This window comes from Spermophilus citellus (genome assembly GCF_964194105.1).
Source record: "Spermophilus citellus genome assembly, chromosome: 17".
Lineage (NCBI taxonomy): Eukaryota > Metazoa > Chordata > Mammalia > Rodentia > Sciuridae > Spermophilus > Spermophilus citellus.
Window position 1 is genome coordinate 72,684,189 of NC_138199.1, and position 21,552 is coordinate 72,705,740.

The 21,552-nt window shown below is 53.3% G+C and overlaps 1 protein-coding gene across 1 annotated transcript; it reads left to right on the forward strand.

Annotated features, from left to right (window-relative positions):
- Positions 1-1,710: 1,710 nt before the first annotated feature.
- LOC308636380 (E3 ubiquitin-protein ligase TRIM65-like) lies at positions 1,711-9,078 on the forward strand (the record flags this gene model as incomplete). Its single annotated transcript, XM_081271791.1, has 6 exons — positions 1,711-2,415; positions 4,268-4,363; positions 4,557-4,790; positions 5,806-5,968; positions 6,154-6,216; positions 6,952-9,078. 6 exons carry the CDS (start codon positions 1,711-1,713, stop codon positions 7,506-7,508), a joined length of 1,818 nt encoding a protein of 605 aa, XP_081127917.1. The 3' UTR covers positions 7,509-9,078.
- Positions 9,079-21,552: the final 12,474 nt, after the last annotated feature.

Sequence of the window (21,552 nt, forward strand, 5' to 3'; positions counted from 1 at the left end):
CCTGGGGGTGTTACTCAGTGGTAGAGCATTTGCCTAACATAGACTGTTGAACCACAAAGAAACATTCTGAACCACAAACACCAGAAGATTGACAAGGGATTTTTGACTTTCAAAGAAGCTTTCCTGAAAACCTGCACATTTCTCTGCAGGAAAATCATATAAAGGGCTCGGATGCAGATCAATGGATAGAGCGCTTGCCCAGCATGTCAAGGTCCTGGGTTCCATCCTTAGTAATCCGCACCCCTCCCCCGCAATCACGTACAGAGTCAGGAAGCTCAATCCTGTGTCACTTCTCTTCAAGATGCCAGAGGAGAGGGACGCCCACAACCTGCCTTTGGGGCATGTACACCTTTGGTGGCCTTTAATTAATCTTTACTTGTGCCTTGCCTTTGACACATCCTGGAATTCTTTTCAGCAGCCATAGAAACCTGGGCCAAATTGAGGTTCCATTGCCCCTTGGAAGAACCTCGTTGCCCTGTCTAATGACTATCTACCCCACCCCCCCAGGATCAGAAGCCCCAGTCTTTAAGATCTCTAATCAGATAATGCTTGGACCAACATACTTTAGACAAGAAGGGGCCTTGACACTTCATGCCCTCCATCCTCCCGCTGACTCACAAGAGAAGATCATGGTCCAAGGAGAACACGCTTGCTGCCCAACATCCTGCTGTGACTTACTTGCCATTTTTCCTTCTGTAGAGAGAAATATGAGGGGCTGTGAGATCCAGTGCAAGTGACCCCAGGTCCACTGGCTACTGTGCCTCCAGGGTCGAGGGTCCTGGAGTAACCTGCTGCTGGTGAGGGGGCGGACTGCGGCCTCACTGCAGCACCTCTGGTAGCACAGGGCCATGCTCTGCTGACATCACAAGCAGAATGCAGGGGCAGGCTGCACTTTAATTGTGACATCGGGGAGCAAAGCTGGGGCAGTCCTTAAGGAGGAAAGCCACCTTGACAGGGAGACTACAGACCAGCAGCCAAAGGAAAAGGTAAGAGCGTGGTCACTAGGCCCCAAGAGCAGCGAGGCCCGTGGGTTGCTGTAGGACGGAAGAGGCTGCACACCCGAGGGACTTGCAGGAAGCAGGGGCAGAGGCCCAGAGGATCCATCCCTAAAACCCTCTGGACAATGAGTCTGGAAATTCTTTGAACTTTATACCCAGTGAGAGGAGTGGCTTGAAGGTTTACATGAAAAGTGCTTTTTGTTCCCCTTTTTTAGACTAGACAGAGGTTTTACAAGTTGTTTTTTTTTTTCTGCAAACCCGGCATTTACAAAAGGAGGAAGCTACAAATCACAATGCCCTCTGCAGAAGTTTTTTGCTGGTATTCTGTATAAAAATCTTTCTGACAAGAAGAGAGGCTTACTTATGGCCAGGGTCTTTTGGGTGGGGGTACCTGTTCTGCTTCAGGGTGGGGGACCTGGTGAGTGGGGCTGGGGCGAGGCGCCCACGCTGAGTGCCCAAGGTCCTCCCCTTCTCAACACAGGGCAGCAACGGATATGGCTCTCCCTGACATGCAGCAAGTTTCACGTGAGTCCTTGTGCCTCTCACCTCCTCCGAGCACCAAGGCAGTGGGTGAAACACCTTCCTACCGCCCCTCTGCCCTCTTGCCCACAGTTGGGACTGGGACAAGAACACAGTCCCCAGTGTATGCCTCCCATTGGTTTAGTGACACAGTCCAGTTGCCCCACGGCAAACAGCTGCTGCCAAGAGGAGCATGACTCCAGTGAGGCTTTGCTCTGTCTCCCCAGGGCCAGCCCAGGACCAAGTCCCAGCCCCACAGCTCCCCGCCTTGCCCTTGAGACCTTCCCAAGGCCAGCTCCTGCTGAATAACACCACCGCTCTCCGCACATTCGAGGACCAAGTCCTGTGTCCCATTTGCTTGGAGGTGTTCCATAATCCGGTCACCACTGCCTGTGGCCACAACTTCTGCATGACCTGTCTCCAAAGTTTCTGGGACCACCAGGCTGCCACGGGGGAGACCCACTACTGCCCCCAGTGCAGAGAGAGCTTCCCCTCCAGGCCCCGGCTCTGCAAGAACGTCATCCTAGGGGAGATGGTGGCCTGCTTCACCCAGGGTAAGAACCAGGCCACGGGGCCCTTGTGGAACACAGCTGGGCCCAGGGACGTGCCCTGTGACTTCTGCTCCCCCCAGAAGCTCCGGTCTGTCAAATCGTGCCTGCACTGTGTGGCCTCTCTGTGTGAGAAGCACCTGCGCAGCCACTTTGAGGACCAGATGTTCCAGAGCCACCAGCTGCTAGAGCCTGTGCAGGATCTCAAGACCCGCTTGTGTCGCAAGCACCGCAAGCTCCGGCAGCTGTACTGTCGCACGGAAGGCTGCTGCGTGTGTGGCACCTGCCTACTAGAGGAACACAAGAACCACGAAACGGCCCCGCTGGAGGAGGAGCGAGCCCTCAAGGAGGTGAGGTGGCAGGACCAGGGAGTGGGGGGCTCTCAGCTCACATCCTAAGAGGAAAATTATGCAGCTAAGGCTGAAGGTGGTGGTGTGGGCCTGCAGTCTCAGTTATTCGGGAGCTGAGGCAAGAGGATCACAAGTTCCAGAGCCTGGGCAACAGAGCAAGACCTTGTCTCAAAAACAAAAAGAAAAACAAACAAAAAATCCCGCAGTTGATGAAGCAAGTCAGCAGGATTGTGTCATGACATGAAAAGGCTGTTGAGGGGGCTGGGGTCACTTGCCTAGCACATGCGAGGGCCTGGGTTCTATTCTCAGCACTGCATATGAATAAAATAAAGGTCCATTGACAACTTTAAAAAAAAGGCACTGTTAAGTTAATAGGATGCAGAATTGTATTGGGGAGGGACCCAAGAACTTTTCAGTCTATTTCAATATTATCAAAGTACAAATAAAGCCAGGCATGGTAACACATGCCTATAATCTCATCAATTTGGGAGGCTGAGACAGGAGGATTACAAGTTTAAGGCCAGCTTCAGCCACTTAGCAAGACCCTGTCTCAAGTTTAAAAAGTCAAAGCACTGAAGGTGTAGCTCAGTAGTAGAGAGCCCCTAGCTTCCGTTACTATTACAATAAAAAAATACAAGAGTACAAACACATCTGTCCTTTTCCCTACTTCTGAATTTTATTGAATATAGTTGGATGAGTTTTTAAGAGAAATCCTTATATTTTACATACCCTGACTTATATATTATACAACAGTGCTACTCCTACAGAGCCACTGCTCAACCAGACAAGACACTTGTGTCAGGATGTAAACCGATGCATCACTAAATTCACCACTTAGTTTGAGGAACACTTTTTTCCCATTGCCAGACTGTCTCAAAGAAGGAAGCACTATGTCAATTAAAAAAAAAATTGTAGTTATAGATGGACACAGTGCCTTTATTTTACTTGTCTATTTTTTTTTTGAGGCTTAATAGAAGCAACTTTGGTTATTTAGAAAATTCTTTTTTTTATTTTTATTTTTATTGTTGGTCGTTCAAAACATTACATAGTTCTTAATATATCATATTTCACAGTTTGATTCAAGTGGGTTATGAACTCCCATTTTTACCCTGTATACAGATTGCTGTATCACATCAGTTACACTTCCATTGATTTACATATTGCCATTCTAGTGTCTGATGTATTCTGCTGTCTATCCTATTCTCTACTATCCCCCCTCCCCTCCCCTCCTCTCCCCTCCCCTTTTCTCTCTCTACCCCCTCTACTGTAAATCATTACTTGTCTATTTTTATGTGGTGCTGAGGATTGAACCCAGGGCCTCACAACCAGACAGAGGCTCTGCCACTCAGCTACAGCCCCAGCCACCACATCAGTTTACAGTCTGACCAGCAACCGTCTGTGGACAGACACTTGCCAAAGCACTGTTCTATAATCTAACAATGCAAATGTCAGTTGCTGGAAGAGGTGGAAATGATAGGCTCATGTAGAAGGACTTGGGCCTGGAGTATGGCTCTGGGGAATGCAGGTGGCTGTGTGACTGCTATCCCTCACCAGGCCCCAGTGAAACCTTCACAGCCCCTTCCTGTGGCCTGAAACCATGGTCATCACTGCTAGGAGCAGTGAACCTCATTCCTATGAATGGCACAGGCTCTCAATAGGTGCCAGGAACAGAGGGGTAGTGGGCCAGGCGCCGTCCACCCTTTGGCTCTGGTCTTTTTCATTCCCCTTGAGGCCAGCAGATGAATGCAAGAGGTACGTCTGTCTCTTCTGGGCTTGGACAGAGGATGCTTGGAGCAGGGCTTCTCCAAGGCCCTTCTCTGAATCGGGGCCCATCCTTCTCCCCCTACCCCAGATGGAGGTTCGGAAAGTCCAGGCCAACGTGGAGAACGAGATGCTAATCATTGCTTCCGACAGCCAGAAGCACCAGGGGCGAGTGACCTTTCTCTCGGTAAGGTGGAGCTGTCCCCACCCCAGGCCCAGGCTGCCCCAGCACCCTGCATCAGGCTGAGGGCCCTCTTGGGACCTGAAAAGGGGGGTCTAGGTGTAGGATGGTAGGGTAGGAAGAACAGGTGGACAGACAGGGCCATGAAAGTAGGGTACAGGAGTGGGGATCAAAGATGCCTGTCAACTCACCCACCCAGAAACTCATCCAGACGATGCGGGATGAGGTGAACACCTGCTTCTCCGAGATCATCCACGAGGTCAAACAGCTGCAGATAAAGGTCTTGGATTTCGTGGAGAAAGAGGAGGCAACTGCCCTGGGGAAGCTGGGCAGCTCCATCCAGCAGAGCCACAACCGGCTTCTGAAGCTAGAGGGGGACAGTGTCTGGCTCCACACCCTGCTCACCAACAGAAGTGATGAGCAATTCCTGCAGGCAAGACCCCACCCTGGCTCCGGCCCTGCCGCCTCTCCATGCTCCCTCCACCCTCAAACACACCAGATCTGCCCAGACCTCAGAAAAAGTGAGCAGCGTGTGGGGCTGCATCGCTTTGTCCATTCCCCTGCCTCGGGGAGCCCCAGGTCACCATCCTGAGCATACACCGACACTCTCAGCTTCTTGCTTCTCCACACAGCTCAGCCTTATCCTTCCTTTCCTGCCTTGAATTCCACGGAACGGTGGGTATGCCCTAGGATTCTGGGTATCTTAAGTTTTTCCAGTGCCAGATTGAGACTCGGAAAATCCATTGATCAAAATCCCTTTTCCTCCCCAGCCCTGGCCACATGGCCTGGTGGTGCTGCTGCAAGAATGTAGTGGGTTGGTGTACCGAGGCATGCGGCTGGCCAGAAGGTGGCAGCAGTCTTCTCAGTGGGTGGGGCTCAAGTCCTGCTCATAGACCTTCCTTCCTTCCTTTCTTTCCTTCTTTCTTTCTCTCTCTTTCTTTTTAAAAATTTTTTTAGCTGTCAATAACCTTTTATCTTTTTCTTTAATTTATATGCAGTGCTGAGGATCAAACCCAGTGCCTCATACATGCTAGGCAAGCACTCCACCCCTGAGCCACAACCCCAGCCTAGACCCCCTTTCTTAAACTGCTACCACATACCTGGGCAGATTTCTAGGAATACTATTCACCTTGCCCCCTACTCCCCCATCCCCAAACAACAGGACACATTTAGCAGTGGTTTTCAATAAGCAAGTCAAGGTTTAAAGGGAATCCTCCGATCGTTCCCTCAGTGCCCTAAACCAGAGTTCTGGTCTTTGGCAGAATCCTAACCTCAGATGTCCAAACAACTAGGAAGAGGGGAAAGAAGTGTCCGGGTTTGAAAACAGACAACTCCTCCATCTGCCTGTGGTCCTGGGGGTCACTGGGCCCCTGCTGTGAGTGAGAGCCCCTGGCATCTGCCTGGTCCCTGGCTGACAGTGTTAACACCTGCCCCTCCCTGCATGGCAGGAGTTCCCCAAATTGAAGCATATCCCAGTCTCCGCGGAACCCCTGATGGGCACCAACTGTGAGGAGACACAGAGCTTCCTCCAGCTGCCAGAGACCCTGGCTGAGCTCCGGACCCAGCTGGTGGACATGGGTCTCGGCTTCGTCAACCAGCTCCTGATGAAGGGTCAGTCTCTGGTGACCTGGGGCCTGCATTCTCGGGGGGGTGGGGCCGCCCTGCAGGGCCGTGGTTATGGAGCTTTCCTGCCCGAGTGCACCTTCCCCAGGTGACACAGTCTCCTGGAGCCCATGCCTCTTTCCAGGAGGATGGGCTATAAGAGGGTCCTCAGCAAAGCTCCTCCATCTCCCCAGGCATTAGGATGAACTCCTACGAGGTGCTGCCACTAACCATGGACAGGAAAACACTCCTCCAATGTGAGTCCTTGGAACCCGCCGTGCCTGAGGGAGAGGGGAGCAGGGTCCCTGATGCCTCAACTACCCAGTCCTACTTGCATTCAGGCCAGGCCCTCCAGGGTGTGGCCTGACCTCTCACTCCACACTGGAGATCTCAAAAGGACTTGTCCCGGGCCCTAGGTCCTGGTAGGAAGGGGAGGAGACCCTGTCCCATCCTGCCTGGTGTGGCTTCCTGGACCCTGTGTGGCAGGACATCTGCCTCCAGCTGGGGCTTAAGCTGAGCCAGAGTGAATAGGCTCTGTCCACGTCTTCCTGAGACACAAACTCCCCATTCATTTGCTGTTCCTGTAGCCCCTCACCCACGTTGGCCTGGGGCCAAATCCCAAAGGCTTCTCTGAGATGCTGAGCTTAAAGGTTGTATTGTCTTTGCTGTCCCCCTCTGGGTCACTCTCCCTCAGTCTTTACTTAGCTTTGTTTCCTAAACAAATAAAGAGGGAGATTACATGGGGATCTAGTGGGAGAGGCAGGGGGACTCCTGGCTCCGGCCCCTCCCAGAAAGTGGAACACTGGAGAGTGACCAGGTCATCCTTCCTCCGGACAGTGTCTGGGGTGGCCAGGCCAGAGTTGGGGGGTTAACGGGGCTGGATGGAGGGGCCACTCCTGGGAGCCATGGAATTTAGCACCCCTCTTCCCCCAGAGACCTCCACCCCTCTTCCCCGAGGGCGCTGACCCAGGCTCCACTCCCCGCACCGCCAGGTTACTGCAACCTGAACTTCGACCCCTCCACCGCCAGCGAGGAGCTGTTCCTGTTCAAGGAGACCCACTCGGTGCTGAACCTGGGCATCCTCCTGGAGCCCTCGGCCACGGGCGGCCCGGTCCCGGGCTTCAAGCAGTGGCCACAGGTGCTGTGCTCCCGCGGCCTGTCCGAGGGCCGCTACTACTGGGAGGCGGAGGTGTCCAACTCGTGGATGTGCCTGGGCGTCACCTACCGCCGCAGCCCGCAGCTCAACGGCGTCCCGCGCCGCAACATCGTCTACCTGCTGGGCCGCAACCCCTACTCGTGGTGCCTCGAGTGGGACTCGCTCAAGTTCTCGGTGTGGCACAACAACACGCAGACGGTGCTGCACGGCGCCTACCACCGCACGCTGGGCGTGGCGCTCGACTGCGCCGCCGGCTGCCTCTCCTTCTACGGCGTGGCGGGCGGCGTGAGCCTGCTCTACCGCTTCCTCGCCACCTTCCTCGAGCCCCTCTTCCCCGCGGTCATGGTCAGCAGCGGCGCCTCGGTCACGCTCAAGCAGCGCCCCGACGCGTAGGCGGCACCCGGCCGGCTCAGGGTGACGGCCAATAAAGCTGGACTCTGAGCGCTGGCTGGGCAGAGCCGCAAAGGGAGGGTGGCCGGCCCCGTGTGGTCCCCTGCGTCCAGGGTGGAGGGTGGGTGACCCGCCTGCCTCCCGCTGCAGCGCCGGCCAGGCAGTCCCAGGAACTGCAAAGGGGCCATGGCTACAAGAACCGGGCTGGAGTTCCCCTGGGGATGGGGACAAGTCCTGGAGCCTTCGAAGAGGACACTTCTGCGCCCGATGCTGGGATCAACACTCATCTCTCACCCCAGCCGAGGCTCCTGCCTTGGTTCTCAGGCTGATCCTGGTCACTCAGCACTGGGGCCTGTCCCCGAATGCCTTGCTGCCTGAGACTGGGCCACCTGGCTTCTCTCTGGCTTCACCTTCCTAGGTGGCCAAAGGTAGAAGTGTCAAGGGACAGAGTTGGGAAGGGGTGGTCTGAGCCCTGGCTTAGCTGGGAGCTAGGAGGTTAAGATGGAGGAACCCAGGACTCTCTTTCTCGGATGCAGAACTGATAGGCTGAAGACCAAGGGTCAAGCAGAGGCCCAGGCTGCTGACCCCATTGCCCATGACAGGGCTTCTCTGACCGCTGGTGTCTTCAAGCCTGGAGATGCCATGCTGGGTGGGTAAACTTAGACCATCCTCCACCCGCCCCTAAGGCTCCTAAGAGAAGCTCCCTGCCCCCTGAGCCATGAGCCCACTTGGCTCAGGGCTCCAACAGCATGGGGGCCTCTGCCGTGGGACCTGCCCAATGGGATGGATGGAAGTCTAAGGACAGGCTGGACCCAGGACAGTTCTCTGCCTCCGCACCCTGGCAGGGCCAAGACTGGGGTCTCAGCCCCCCTGGGGAAGCTAAGGATTCTGTCCAGCAGGAAACCACCTTGGTATTTCCAGCTTCAACCAGCCCCGGTTCCTGTAGGTTCCACAGTGAGGGCTCTCTCAGTTGAGTTAATGTTTGACTCCCAAAAGGAAACCCTACAAGTCACGGGGAGAAAATCCCCCAGGGCAAAGCAGTAGGCACCCAGGTTAGATGGCACCCCACAAGGTGTTCCGGAATTCCACCCGGGTTCGCTGGTTTCTAAGGAATAAGTGACCCAGTTTTCCCCTTGAGGCACTTATTTTGGAGCAGGCAGAGCAGGAAGAGAACGGGGACATAGGGTGTGCTCTGAAGGTCTCTTGGAGGTGCAGTCCCTTTGGCTCCTCTGAGCAAGCCCTAGCTGTGACCTCATGGTGACCTTTCTCCCTGGAGTCTTCACTAAGCTCCAGCTCTAGTGACTGGGCACAACACCTTTATTTCATGTACTTTTATGTGGTGCTGAGGATCGAACCCTGTGCCTCACATGTGCTAGGCAAGTGCTCTACCTCTGAGCTACAGCCCCAGCCCCTCTAGTGACTTATTCTCCAGGCTGCTGTCCCTGCATATAGCAAGTAGTGAGATGAAAGCCTTTCTCCTTATTAAAGAGATTTTGTGTGTGCCCCCATAACACACCCCACCTTCCTTCTTCCTGACTCAAGGGGAAACCAGAGAAGGGATGCCCAGGAGGCTAATGAACACAGTAGGGCCACACGGATCTCCCAGTCCTCCCTCAACAGGGGGCTGCAAAGGAGGGCCCCTTCTCCTCTGGGCTGCAAGGATTCAACAGGGTGCTATGTAAGCAGTCAGGGCCCCTGGAGTGCCCCTCCAAAGGGGTGTGTGGTTTACTGGCTTTCTCAAACCCTAGGGCCTTTTTTTTTTTTTTTTTTGATGGACTTTTATATGTGGTGCTGAGAATTGAACCCAGGGCCTCACACATGCTAGATGTTACTCAGGCACTCTACCATTGAGCCACAACACCAGCCCTAAAACAGGGTCTTACTAAGTTGCTGAGGGTCTTGCTAGGTTGCCTAGGCTGGTCTCAAACTTGCAATCCTCCTGTTTCAGCCTCCCAAGTCTCTGGGATGACAAACATGTGCCATCACACCAAGGAGCAGTCTGTTTTTAACCACTATGCTACACAGCCTCTTGTATAATGTGTTCATTGTGGAGAACTCTCACACGATATGAAAATAAAACCACCCATGTTCTACCCCCTCAAGACCCTCTCCTGGAGTGTTTCCTACAGTCTTGAGCAAACAGAGCTGTGGGTCAAGACAGAGCTGTGGGTCAGCTGGAGATGTAGAACACCAGGAAACAGTTACAACTCATATGTTTTCCTAAGTTACCTTCAAAATGCAAAAATAATTTGTTCATTGTAGAATGCATAATGTTACAAGCTACAAATGAGTCCTATGGCTTTGTTTTATCTCTCTTCCTGGTTCCCACTAAAGGTGGTGGCAAGAGGCAACCCAGCCAAAGCCATGTTACTCCAAGTTCCACCCACCCACACACAGGAGGGTGCTAGCAGGGCCAAAGGATGGTGGCAGTATGTCATCATCCGTTCCCACAGATGGACAAAAGCAGGACCAAATGACAAGAGCCTGGGCAGGAAGCTCTGGTCTTCTCTCCACCCAAGGGTGGGATGCTTGGGGCTGAGCGTGGGGGGAGGAGTCCGTGGGAGCCCCACAGAGGCCCTGCCAGGCATAGTGGGAGGTCTCCAAGACGGCTTAGACTCACCTCTACACTCTTCCTGGGAGGAAGGCAGATTGTTTCCCTCCTTTCTGTGCCCAAAATGCACTCTGCATGCGCCCCTCCTGGCACCGACATTGCATGGTGTTTTGAATAAGAATTCCCCATTAATGGCTGCCTGACACAGCCGGTGCTTAATAGGAGTTGATACCAGGACTGAAGGAATCCCCCTCCCTCCAGTGGGAGGGCGGGACCACTTGGATCCTTTCTTGGGTCAGGTGAGGCCAGGTGTAGGTGGCCCAAACACAGAGCTCCCTACTTCCTTCTCTTTCACTACCCCTTTCCTCCTCATGAAGCTAAGACACTGTGCCGGCTGAGCTAGGTGGGGGCAAAGGACCTGCCTGTGTCTGTCCCCATTTCCACCTCCCCTAGAGCCTGAAGGTTCTCCGGGACAGGTGTGGGAGGGGAGAGACACCCACCTCTACCAACCTATTTCCTGACCTACAAAATGGCATGCATAGAGGCTGGGCATGAGGGCGAGTGCCCGTAATCCTCACGTCTCAGAAGGCTGAGGTAGGAGGATGGCAAGTTCCAGGCCAGCCTCAGCAATTTAGGGAGGCCCTAAGCAACTGAGAACCTGTCTCAAAATACAAAAAAGGGCTGGGGCTGGGGCTCAGTGGTTAAGCACCTCTGGGTTCAATCCCTAGAACAACAACAACAAAAAAGTACATATAGGGACACCATTCATACCTGTTGAGGACGGTTGACTCCCTGGGCTTCTCAGACCTGGCAGTTGGGAAACAAGCGGCGCTTTGGGCAAGGCAGGGACCACGGGTGAGGCCAGGGAAGGTGTGAACTCAACATTCAACCTAAGTAATATTTTAATGTAACATTTCTCTAAACAACGCAAAATCCCACAGCAGACAAAATATTAAAATTGTAAATAAAGACCAGGCCTGAGCTGGCGCTGGAACACCATGCCTTACCCACTGACGCTAATCTCAGCCCTGGTACCAACGAAATTTATTCACAAAACCAGGTCACCACTTCCTGGGCCATGGTTTGCATTAATTTTTCCACCTTGATCACTGAGCTTTTTGGTGTCCCCCTCATACTGAGCCCCAGGCAAGTGGCTTGGCCCATTCACCCTAGCTGGAGGTGACACAGTTCTGGAAGATGCTCACAGAATTGAGTGGCTGGATGATGGGGAGCTGTCCTGCAGGGGAAAGAGGTCACGCCCCAGGGCTAGGGATGCAGCTCAATGGCACGGCACTTGCCTAGCACGTGTGGAGCCCTGGGTGTCATCCCCAGCATCAAAAAACAAAAGCAAAAACAGAACAACCTAAATGCTGAGGGCAACCCTGGTTTTACTAGCACGCACGTGCACTGCTGCAGTGAAGTTCAAATAACATCGTCTGCAGTTCCCGTTTGCCAAAATAAATAGCAATCCAAACGCCAGAAGCCCAAGGGCACAGTTTTAACAGCTTCTGGTGTCCTGCCAAGTGCTTCTGGAGGCGGCATCTGCCTCATGAAGCGGCTACAGGCTCTTCCTACCTGGAGGACAAGTGTCTTTGTTGCTTTTGTGTCTCACACAGCAACCCCTGGAGATGACACCTTCGGCTAGATTTCTGCTCCAGTGTTCCATACAAGTATGCTGAGTAGCTCCTGGCTTCGTGTCCCCTGGGTGACATGAAGCTTGGCACAGAGGGTATGGCAGGAAGCAAGATAGACCCAGTCCCTGCCCCAGGACAGCTTCGAGGGTGGGGGGCACACTGGACATCAGTCACAGTGGTGACCCCACTGAGCTACACACCAAGGATGAAGAGGTGGCCATGGAGCCATCCAACTGGAGGTGTCAGGGCTGAGGTTGACCTGAGCTAGGGAGGAGGTCCCTGCTGGATGGGAGGGGAGATGGTGGGAAAGCATGTGGACCAAAACCAGGCAGCCTGGTTCAAATCATGGCTCTGCCACTTGCCACTGTGTGACCTTAAGCAGACTAGCTTAACTTCTCTGTGCCTCTCTTGGGGGGGAGGGATAATGACCGTATCCACCTCACAGCAGATTTAGTAAGTCGACCTGTGTACTGACTGGACTTCCTCATTCAACAAATAAGACTGAGGAGGGCTGGGGATGTGGCTCAAGTGGTAGCGCGCTCGCCTGGCATGCGTGCGGCCCGGGTTCGATCCTCAGCACCACATACCAACAAAGATGTTGTGTCCGCCGAGAACTAAAAAATAAACATTAAAAATTCTCTCTCTCTCTCTCTCTCTCTCTCTCTCTCCTCTCTCACTCTCTCTTTAAAAAAAAAAAAGACTGAGGAGGGGACAATTCTTTCATACCATGTGTCAGGCCGTAGGGACCCACTGGTGAGCTAAGAGACTAGTCCCTACCCTCACAGAGCTTGTGATCAAGTGATGCAGAGAATAATCATGGAATTATTTAAATCAGGGATCAGCAAATTATAGACCACCACTTGTTTTTGTGTGACTTGTGAGTTAATAATGGTTTTTCTATTTTTTTTATCAGTTGGATGAAAAACCAAAAGCAGGATATTTTGTGAAACATGAGAAATAGAGGGAGCTGGGAGCCGGGAGCCAGGAGCTGGGCGTGGTGGCACATGCCTATAATCCAGTAACAGGGAGACTGAGGTAGGAGGATTGCAGGCTAGAGGTCAGCCTCAGCAACTTCCTGAGAGCTGTCTCAAAAAATTAAAAGGACTGGGATGAAGCTCAGTGGTAGAGCACTTGCCTGTGTGCACACAACCCCAGGTGGGGCCACATCTGCCTGGGTTTGGATGCTGCTGAGTGGCTGGAGCCCCCTCAGTGCCTTCTTGTCTCTAGGTCCCTCCTTCTGCCCCTGCTGCAGGGACAGCTTCTCTATCCTCTCTCCACGGAGTCCTGCTGAGGCTGCTCCTCTCGGCTTCGCTGCTGCACTTTCGGATTCATCTCCCACTTTCCAGGTCTTCCCCAGGAAGCTGCCCTGGCGTTGAGCCCCCAGACCGCTCTGCTCACGCCCTGGCAGAGCTTCTGGTCTGTTACCATTTCCCAGCACCACACACACACACACACCAAAAAAAAAAAAAAAAAAAAAAAAAAAACTAGCGAGGGAGAGAGACAGAGACAAAGAGAGACAGAGAAGCTATGGCAGAGAAGGGCAATGTCCACACAAGTTCTGGTCAATGCTGGGTTTGAAGAGCCTCTGAGGCAGGGCTGGGGTTGTGGCTCAGCGGTAGAGCGCTCTCCTTGCACGTGCAAGGCCCTGGTTCAATCCTCAGCACCACATAAGAAATAAGTAAATAAAACAAAGTTATGTAAAAAAAAAAATGTCAGTCTGCTGTCCTTCAAGGAATAGTATTTAAAAAAAAAAAAAAAAAAGCCTCCCAGGCATACAAGTACAGGTGCAGATTGGCTATCAGGTCCAGACTTATTAGATGTGGAACTGTCAGTGTGCAGGTGGGAGGGGGGTGGTGGGAGGGGGGTGGTGGGAGAGGGGTGGTGGATGGGCTGAGACAGGGAGGGTGAAGGTCAGCTGCAGGTTCACCTTTCAAAAATCAAGGGTTGAGGAAGGACAATCACAAATTCAAGTCCTGCCTCAGCAACTTAGTGAGACCTTGTATCAATCAATCAATCAATAAGGGCTGGGATGTGGCTAGTGGTAAAAGCCCCACTGGATTCAATCTCCAGTATCACCCCCCCAAAAAAAAAAATAAGAGTAAACAAGAGCAGAGCAATGACCAGTGACCAGACAACGGGGAGGAAACCCAGAAGAGAGTTACCCCACGCAGGTCAAGGAGAGTGCGTTTTAAGGAGGAGGAGGGCAGCATGGTGAACTATGCCTGTAATCCCAGTGACTCAAGAGACTGAGGCAGGAGGGTGGCAAGTTCAAGGCCAGCCTCCACAATTTGTCAAACACAGGAAGGGCTGTGTCTGGGGCTCAGGGGTAAAGCACTTGCCTGGCATGTGCAAGGCCCTGGTGACGCAGCACTCCCCTGGAGGGAGAATAGAAAACAAGGCCTGGGGATGTGGCTCAGGGGGTAAAGTGCCCTGGTTTCAGTCCCCAGTATAAAGAAGGAGGAGGAGGAGGAAGAGGAGGAGGAGGAGGAAGTGGAGGGGAAGGAGTCTGTGGTGTCAGAAAATGCCAGGCGCGGTAGCTCAGGCCTGTAATCCCAGCAGCTCGGGAGGCTGAGGCAGGAGGATCACGAGTTCAAAGCCAGCCTCAGCAAAAGTGAGGTGCTAAGCAACTCAGTGAGACCCTGTCTCTAAATAAAATACAAAATAGGGCTGGGGTGTGGCTCAGTGGTTGAGTGCCCCTGAGTTCAAGCCCTGGTGCCCCTCCCCAAAAAAGAAAGAAAATGCTGCAACCCTCCACAGGGGAAAAAGGAGGAGAGGGCAAGGCCAGGGACACTGGGGAAGGCCCCTCAGGGAAGGGGGGCAGCCGTAGAGCCACAAGCGCTCACTGGACACCTGTATGGGATTGGACAGTGTCCTCCCAAAACTCATATCCACCTGGAATGTGACCTTCTTTAGAATAGGATCTAGGATTATTCTTTATAAGGTAAAATAGGCACAGAGGGAAGACGCCGGCCGAGAATAGGAAGGCGTGTGCGCTGTCCAGGGAGCACCAAGGACTACCGGTCACCACTGGAGCTGAAAGGCCTGGCATGGCGTCATTCTCAGAGATTCAAGGAGCAACCAACCCTGCCAACACTTGGGTTCTAGTCTGATGACTTCTGCCATCGTGACCTTATGACTTCCAGGACCACGAGATAATACACTTCTGCTGCTGTAAGTCACCGAGGGCAAGGTACTGTGTTCGGGAAGCTCCAGAAACCAGCGAGCCCTGTGTGTCACTCACGGTGTGCTCCGCCAGGGCTGGAGGTGCCAGAGCAGATAGCCCCAGGGGTCCCAGCCCTTGGGAAACTGTGACAGCAGCAGCCACCAGGGAGGGGTCCCCAGGGAGGTGGTCACAGCAGACAGTGGGTATTGCCCAGAGCCCTGGAGTAGCACCAGGTGACAGCAGCCCAGGAGAGGACCGGCAGGAGGCAGGGGCCAGGAGAAACCTGGACTTGATTCTGGAGCACTCTGAGCTCACAGGAGGCCCTCAGGGAGCAGCATGTCCGGTTGGTCCTAGGACAGTTGTGGGGGGCATCAGAGAGGTGACTGGAGTGGGGACACAGTGTGTGAGCCGGGAGCCAGCCAGGCTGGGGGAGGAGGGCGCTGGAGGTGAGGCGGGGGCACGGGCAGCCGGGTAGGGGCAGTGTGGTGCGGCAGGTAGGGAGGAACTGATGGGTGGGTGGCCTGGGTGGGCTGGGAAAGGGCAACAGACCAGAAGCTCTGCCAGGGCTGGGGCTCAACGCCGGGGCAGCTTCCTGGGGAAGACCTGGAAAGTGGGAGATGAATCCGAAAGTGCAGCAGCGAAGCCGAGAGGAGCAGCCTCAGCAGGACTCCGTGGAGAGAGGATAGAGAAGCTGTCCCTGCAGCAGGGGCAGAAGGAGGGACCTAGAGACAAGAAGGCACTGAGGGGGCTCCAGCCACTCAGCAGCATCCAAACCCAGGCAGATGTGGCCCCAACACCCCAGCAGAGGGCACTCTGGTCATGCCAGGGATGTCATATCAGACGCCAAGAGGTGGGGAGGAGGCCAGAGGGAGGAGGAGCCCATCTAGGGTGGAGGCCAGAGGGACGAGGAGCCCATCTGGAACTCTCAAGTAGTTAAAGTAACCCTAAAGGACCCCAGGCCCTGGGCTTGGGGTGTTAAGATACAGTCACAGGCGAGTGACTCGGTGACAGGACTTGGCTCCTTCACCCAGCCCAGGAACCAGTACCTGGACAGCACTCAGGTCCGAGCTCCATCCTGCTGGCCTCGTTACCATGGCTGGGATCACCTTGGTTACTGGATGTGCCTAGTGCAGGAAAAGGAAGCTGCTGAGCCTCAGGAGCTCGGTGGGTGTGTGAGGCCACAGTGAGCAGGGTGGGGCCTCAACCTGAGGTCTGGGAGGCCTTCCTGGAGGAAGAGGCCTCAAAGCAGACACCTGAAGGCCAACCTAAAGGATTATCAGGGCAAATTGTCCCAGGAGAAGGACAACCACATGAAGATCTCCAGGGACCAGGCAGAGCAACAATTGGGTGGTGTTGCTCTTACTCTTAGTGAATTTTCTGCTGTTAATCACTAGTTATTTGCTCATTATTAATCCTAAGGATTTATTATTTGGGGGCCCCAGTCACTGAGCTGACACCAGGACTCAGCAGCCACCCACCGGATCACCTATTTATTTATTTATTTATTTATTTATGTGCCGGGGATTGAACTCGGGGCACTTGACCACTGAGCCACATCCCCAGCCCTTTTTTGTATTTTATCTGGAGACAGGCTCTCACTGAGTTGCTTAGGGCCTGCCTAAATGACTGAGGCTGGCTTTGAACTCACGATCCCCCTGCCTCAGCCTCCCAAGCTGCTGGGATTACAGATGTGTGCCACCGCGCCCACAGGCAGTACCCTTGCTTTGTGGACACTATGTCCCCTGGCCCGCCGCCTCCTGCAGCTGCCTTCCACAGGCATACGGCATGAAGCCACAGTGACCATGCCCAGCCCAGTGGGAACTTCACCCTAGAGAGGCACCAGAGTCCAGGAGGGTGAGGGAGGGGCCCCCAGAGCTCTGTCAACTTCATCTTGATGAAGCAGAGGTCAAAGTTCAGGGTGGGGCTCGAAGAGCACAGACCTGTGAAAACTCCCCTGTTTGATATTTTTTAAAAAATCAGATTATAGACTTTATTTATTTATTTTCATGTGGTGCTGAGAATGGAACCCAGTGCCTCGCACATGCCTGGCCAGTGTTTTACCACTAAGCCCCCCACCCCCACCCCCCACCCCCTGTGTCTGATGTTTTTCATGGAGGGGAAGGAGTCTTTAGGGTAAGTCCCTGAGTGTGCCAGAGCAGCCAGGGATCAGGAGAGGGGAGGCTGGATCCAGCCTGTTCTGAAGGTGTTCTCACAGGACTGGGAGAGGCTGGCACAGGGGTGGTGCCGTGGTGCCACTGTGTGACTCACTGTTCCCCATACGGGAACCAGGGACCATCTCTTTAGGATGATGAGGCAAATCTTACAGGGTCCCACCTCCTCCAGGGGACTTAGAACTAAGCTGAATATCCCTCATATAAAAGCAACTCTTCTTTGGCAATTAAAGATCAGAGTGAGTCAGGCACAGTGGCACACACTTGTAATTCAGCAGCTTGGGAGGCTGAGGCAGAAGGATCACAAGTTTGAGGCCAGCCTCAGTAACTTACTGAGAGCCTGTCTCAAAATAAAAATTTTAAAAAGGACTGGGGATGTAGCTCAGTGGTAGAGTATAGTCTAGCATGTTTGAGGCCCTGAGTTTGATCCCAGGAGGAAGAGAAGGAGGAGGAGGAGGAGGAGGCCAACAACCAACACCATCCCTTAGATTGTCAGCTAGAAGATGAACCCCAAGAACACAGTGACCTCTGTCTAATAAGCTGCCCTGGCAGCACATAGAACAAACTGGAAGGATCCAGAGAAGGTCATCATGGTCCTTGCACAAATTCACGAGGCATTCCATATTTTAAAAATAAAAATAAAATGTTCCTTCAAGCCCGGTACAAGCACAGCATCTCCTGCGCGACTGCCCAGTGCTGCGCCATCCCACTGGTGTGAAGTGCCAGCTTTTTGTGGCTTTCATTTGCATTTCCTTGTTGCCTCACGAGGTTGAGCATTCTCACGAAGCATTTGTGTAGCTTCTTGGGAGAAATGTCTATTTGAGTCCTTGGGCCAACTTTAAATGGGGCTATTTTTTTTTTTACTGAGTTGTTAGAGTTCTCTATTATATTCTTGATACAAGTTTCTTATCAGAAATGTAATTTGCAGATATTTGCCCCCATTCTGTGAGGTAGCCATTACCTTCAGGATGATATCTTTTGAAGACCATAAGCCTGATTTTTTTTTTTTTTTTTGGTATGGGTGATTAAACCCAGGTATACTTTGCCACTGACCTACATCCCCAGATCTTTTTATTTTTATTTTTTTTTATTTTGAAACACAGTCTCCCTAAGTTTCTTAGGGCCTCACTCAGCTGTTGAGGCTGTCCTTGAACTTGCCATTCTCCTGCCTCAGCTTCCTGAGTCACTGGATGACAGGCGTGTACCACTGCACCTGGTGAAGCGTGATGATTTTGAAGGAGTCTAGTTGATGTGTTTTCCCTTTTTCATTTGTACTTTTGGTGTGGTATCCAAGAATCCACGCCCAGAGCTGTGGCACACACTCACCCCTGTAATCCCAGCAACCCAGGAAGCTCAGGCAGGAGAATCACAAATAGGAGGCCAGTCTTGGCAAGTTAGGGAGACGCTGTCTCAAAATAAAAAAGGCTGGGGATGTGGGCTGTGTGGTAGAGCATCCCTGGGTTCAATCCTCAGCATCACAAAAAGAAAACTGAGCCCAAACCCCCGATTATAACAGAGCCTTAGAGAGGCTGCCTTTACTGAAAAGCACCTGCTCTTCACTCGGGCCTCCCGATGCCCCACCGGTGACTAAAGCCAGGATAAATCTTGGCACCTTGTCTTCTTTTTGCACCTGTCTCCTTTATTACTTAACCTGTGGATCAGGCTCCTGCTCAGCTCTGCACACATTAATCACTTAAGGAACGTTCATCTAAAAACTGGTAAAACAAGGTTTGTTGGCCCTAAATTTACCCACATCTCTCCTCCCGTTTCGAGGCTGGAGACAGCAAGGAAAGAGTCACCAAGGTATTTTCAACACTTGCAGGGACACTCCACTTCCAGTTTCTACAACGTCCTGTTCCAGACCCCTTGAGGGGCATCCAGAGGTGTCCACTCACTGCCCTGTACATTCCGGGAACAGCGCAGCCTCGCAGGCCTACAGCCCTCCACAAGACTGGCCCCCCGAAGCGGGATGGGTCACCGCATGGGAGTGGAATCCCCCTCCAGGAGCACAGGTCTAATAGATAACACCTCACAAAACAAATGGATGCTGCCCACAGGAGTGATAAGGACCCCTCCAGAGCCACCTGGCGGAACAGGACAGAGGTAGCATCAGCCAGACCCTGCCCACCCCAGCCACCAGGGAAAGGGTTGTCCCTTTTCAGGGAGCAGACTGGTCTCCCTCCGGGCTGTCCCCCCTCTCCTAGAGGTAAACCTATTGTCACTAGGGCAGAAGTTCCAGTCACGGTATCCCCAGCACCACGCTGTCTTGATTATTTTAACTTTGCAGTGATCGGACAGGTTTTAAATAATGCACATCAAGGGTTGGCTGGGTGGGAGAGAAGCTCCAGGAGGTCCTGGAGTTCAGAGGGGCCCAAGTGGAAGTGACAGGTGTCCTGACAAGCCTGCCCTGCTCCCCACTGCTGTCTGCCTGCATGCCAGTGGGTACGGGCCTCCAAGCTGTAGGTTTTCATTGGAAGGACTCCTGGGCAGCTGAAGTCAGCAAGAAGGGAATCCTCCACCTTGGCCTCTGTCCCCACCGCACCCCACCCCAGCTGTGTTCTGCCCCAAGATTGCAAATGCCCCAGCGGACTGTTTACCGATCCCAGAGAATTTGGAGGACTCAACTGAGAGGTAGTGGAGGCTTTATTACTCAAGTTCTTCTCGTGGCAGCAGAGCTAGGACAAAATGGAGGGCTGCCCCATGCCTACCAGCAGGGGGGATGCATGGGCTAAGTCACTGCCGCCTGACAGGTGGAGTTCCGCAGATGTTGTGAGCATGCTCCTTTGCACCTAAAGGCAGGAGATAAGGGAGGTAGCTAGTTTCCCCTTTCAGTTTCATTCAGGATCACACTTTATGAACAGTCTTCATCTAGGAACTGATTAGTGTGTAACCCAAGACGCTGAGAAGTGAAGTCTGGTGTGTGTGTGTGTGTGTGTGTGTGTGTGTGTGTGTGTGGTGTTGGTACGCACTAGGGCCTTACGCCCAGTAGGCAAGGGCTCTACCCAGCCATGTAGTTTCTTGAAGGTCTTTCTCAAGCCAGGCAGGGGCAGGAGAAGGTGCACATCTGGAATCTCAGAGACTCAGGAGGCTAAGGCAGGAGGATCACAAGATCAAGGCCAGTCTTGGCAGCTAGTAAGATCCTGTCTCAAATAAAAAATAAAAAGTGCTGGGGATGTAGCTTCGTGGCAGACCACTCACTTAATGTGTGCCAACCCTTGGGTTCAATCCTCAGTACAAAACAAAAGAAGAAAGAGGATGAGGAGAAGGAGGAGAAGGAGGAGGAGGAGGAGAAGGAGGAGAAGGAGGAGAAGGAGGAAGAGGAGAAGGAGAATAAGACTTCTCAGTGGGAACTCCTGGCGCCCTAAAGCCTAGAGTGGGGAAACCAGAAAGTGTGCTTCTGGGTTATGCAAACCACATGCGAATGACATGCAAACATCCCAGTCTAGGCTGGCTGACAGGTGAGTGCCTCTAGGGTTCCTGGCTATATGACTTGGTCTTCCTCTTCTTCAGGTTCTGCACAGCCTCAGACCTGGGGTGACCAGAAACTCTCTCACCTGAGGAGGGCGCTCTTCGGAACCATCCCTGACCTCCAAGACCTTGGGTTCAAGGTGGGTTCAGGCAGGCTTTTCCCAGGGTACCCCAGAGCCCCAGCCCAGAGAAGATCTATTCTAGAAAGGGCAGGAACCAGATCCCTAGGCTGGGGTATAGTTGAGTGGCAGTTTGCCTAGCATGCATGAAGTCTTAGGTTCCATCCCCAGCACAGGAAGGAAGGCAGGAGACCCCAGGTGGGACAGCGAGGCTGGGATCAGAGTCAGAGTTCCCATTGCCAGGGAACAGCAGGAGGTATGCTTTGGGGGCAGGAGAAGGAGAGAGGTGACTTGCCCAGCTCCCCAACCTCTGACCACTTCTGTCCCTTCCATTCCCAGACCAGGCTCAGGGAGTTGACAGTCCCAAGCTCTCTTGATGGGTGGGAACCCTTCTGTTCCCCACTGTGTCCTGGTCCAGGCACCAGAGCCTGCTCAATATGAGATCTCGGGAGGGAAGAGTCCCGGGGCTCGCCAGGCCGCCCAGCCTTTTGTACTTCTCAGGAGGGTGGTTCCACATTGCCTGCCCTTGGGGCTGTCCACTGTGGCTGGAAAGAGGCTGCCCCTCCCCTCTGGACAATAGGTGGCCCCAAGGCCCTGTCTGAGAGCATCAGCTCACCCTTGTGACGAAGCTTCCAAGCTTCAAGGAGGCAAGGAAAGGATTATGAAGGCCTTGGAGATCAGGTTCTCTGATGACCCTGCTCATCTATGTCTTTAGGGCTCCGCCATCTGATGAAGACACAGACTAGACTGTGACATGACATGAAGGACCAGAAACATCTGAGCTTTTGTCTTGCCCACAAACCCAGCTTCAAGGTACTTGTCTATGGAGCTGGTCTCACTGGGTGGGGTGTCCCTGAGAGCTGAGGCTGGCAGCTCCTGCGGCCCATTTCACGCCGACTCCCAGGAAGTGAGACCAAAGTGCCTTGGCTGAAGGGAAAGCG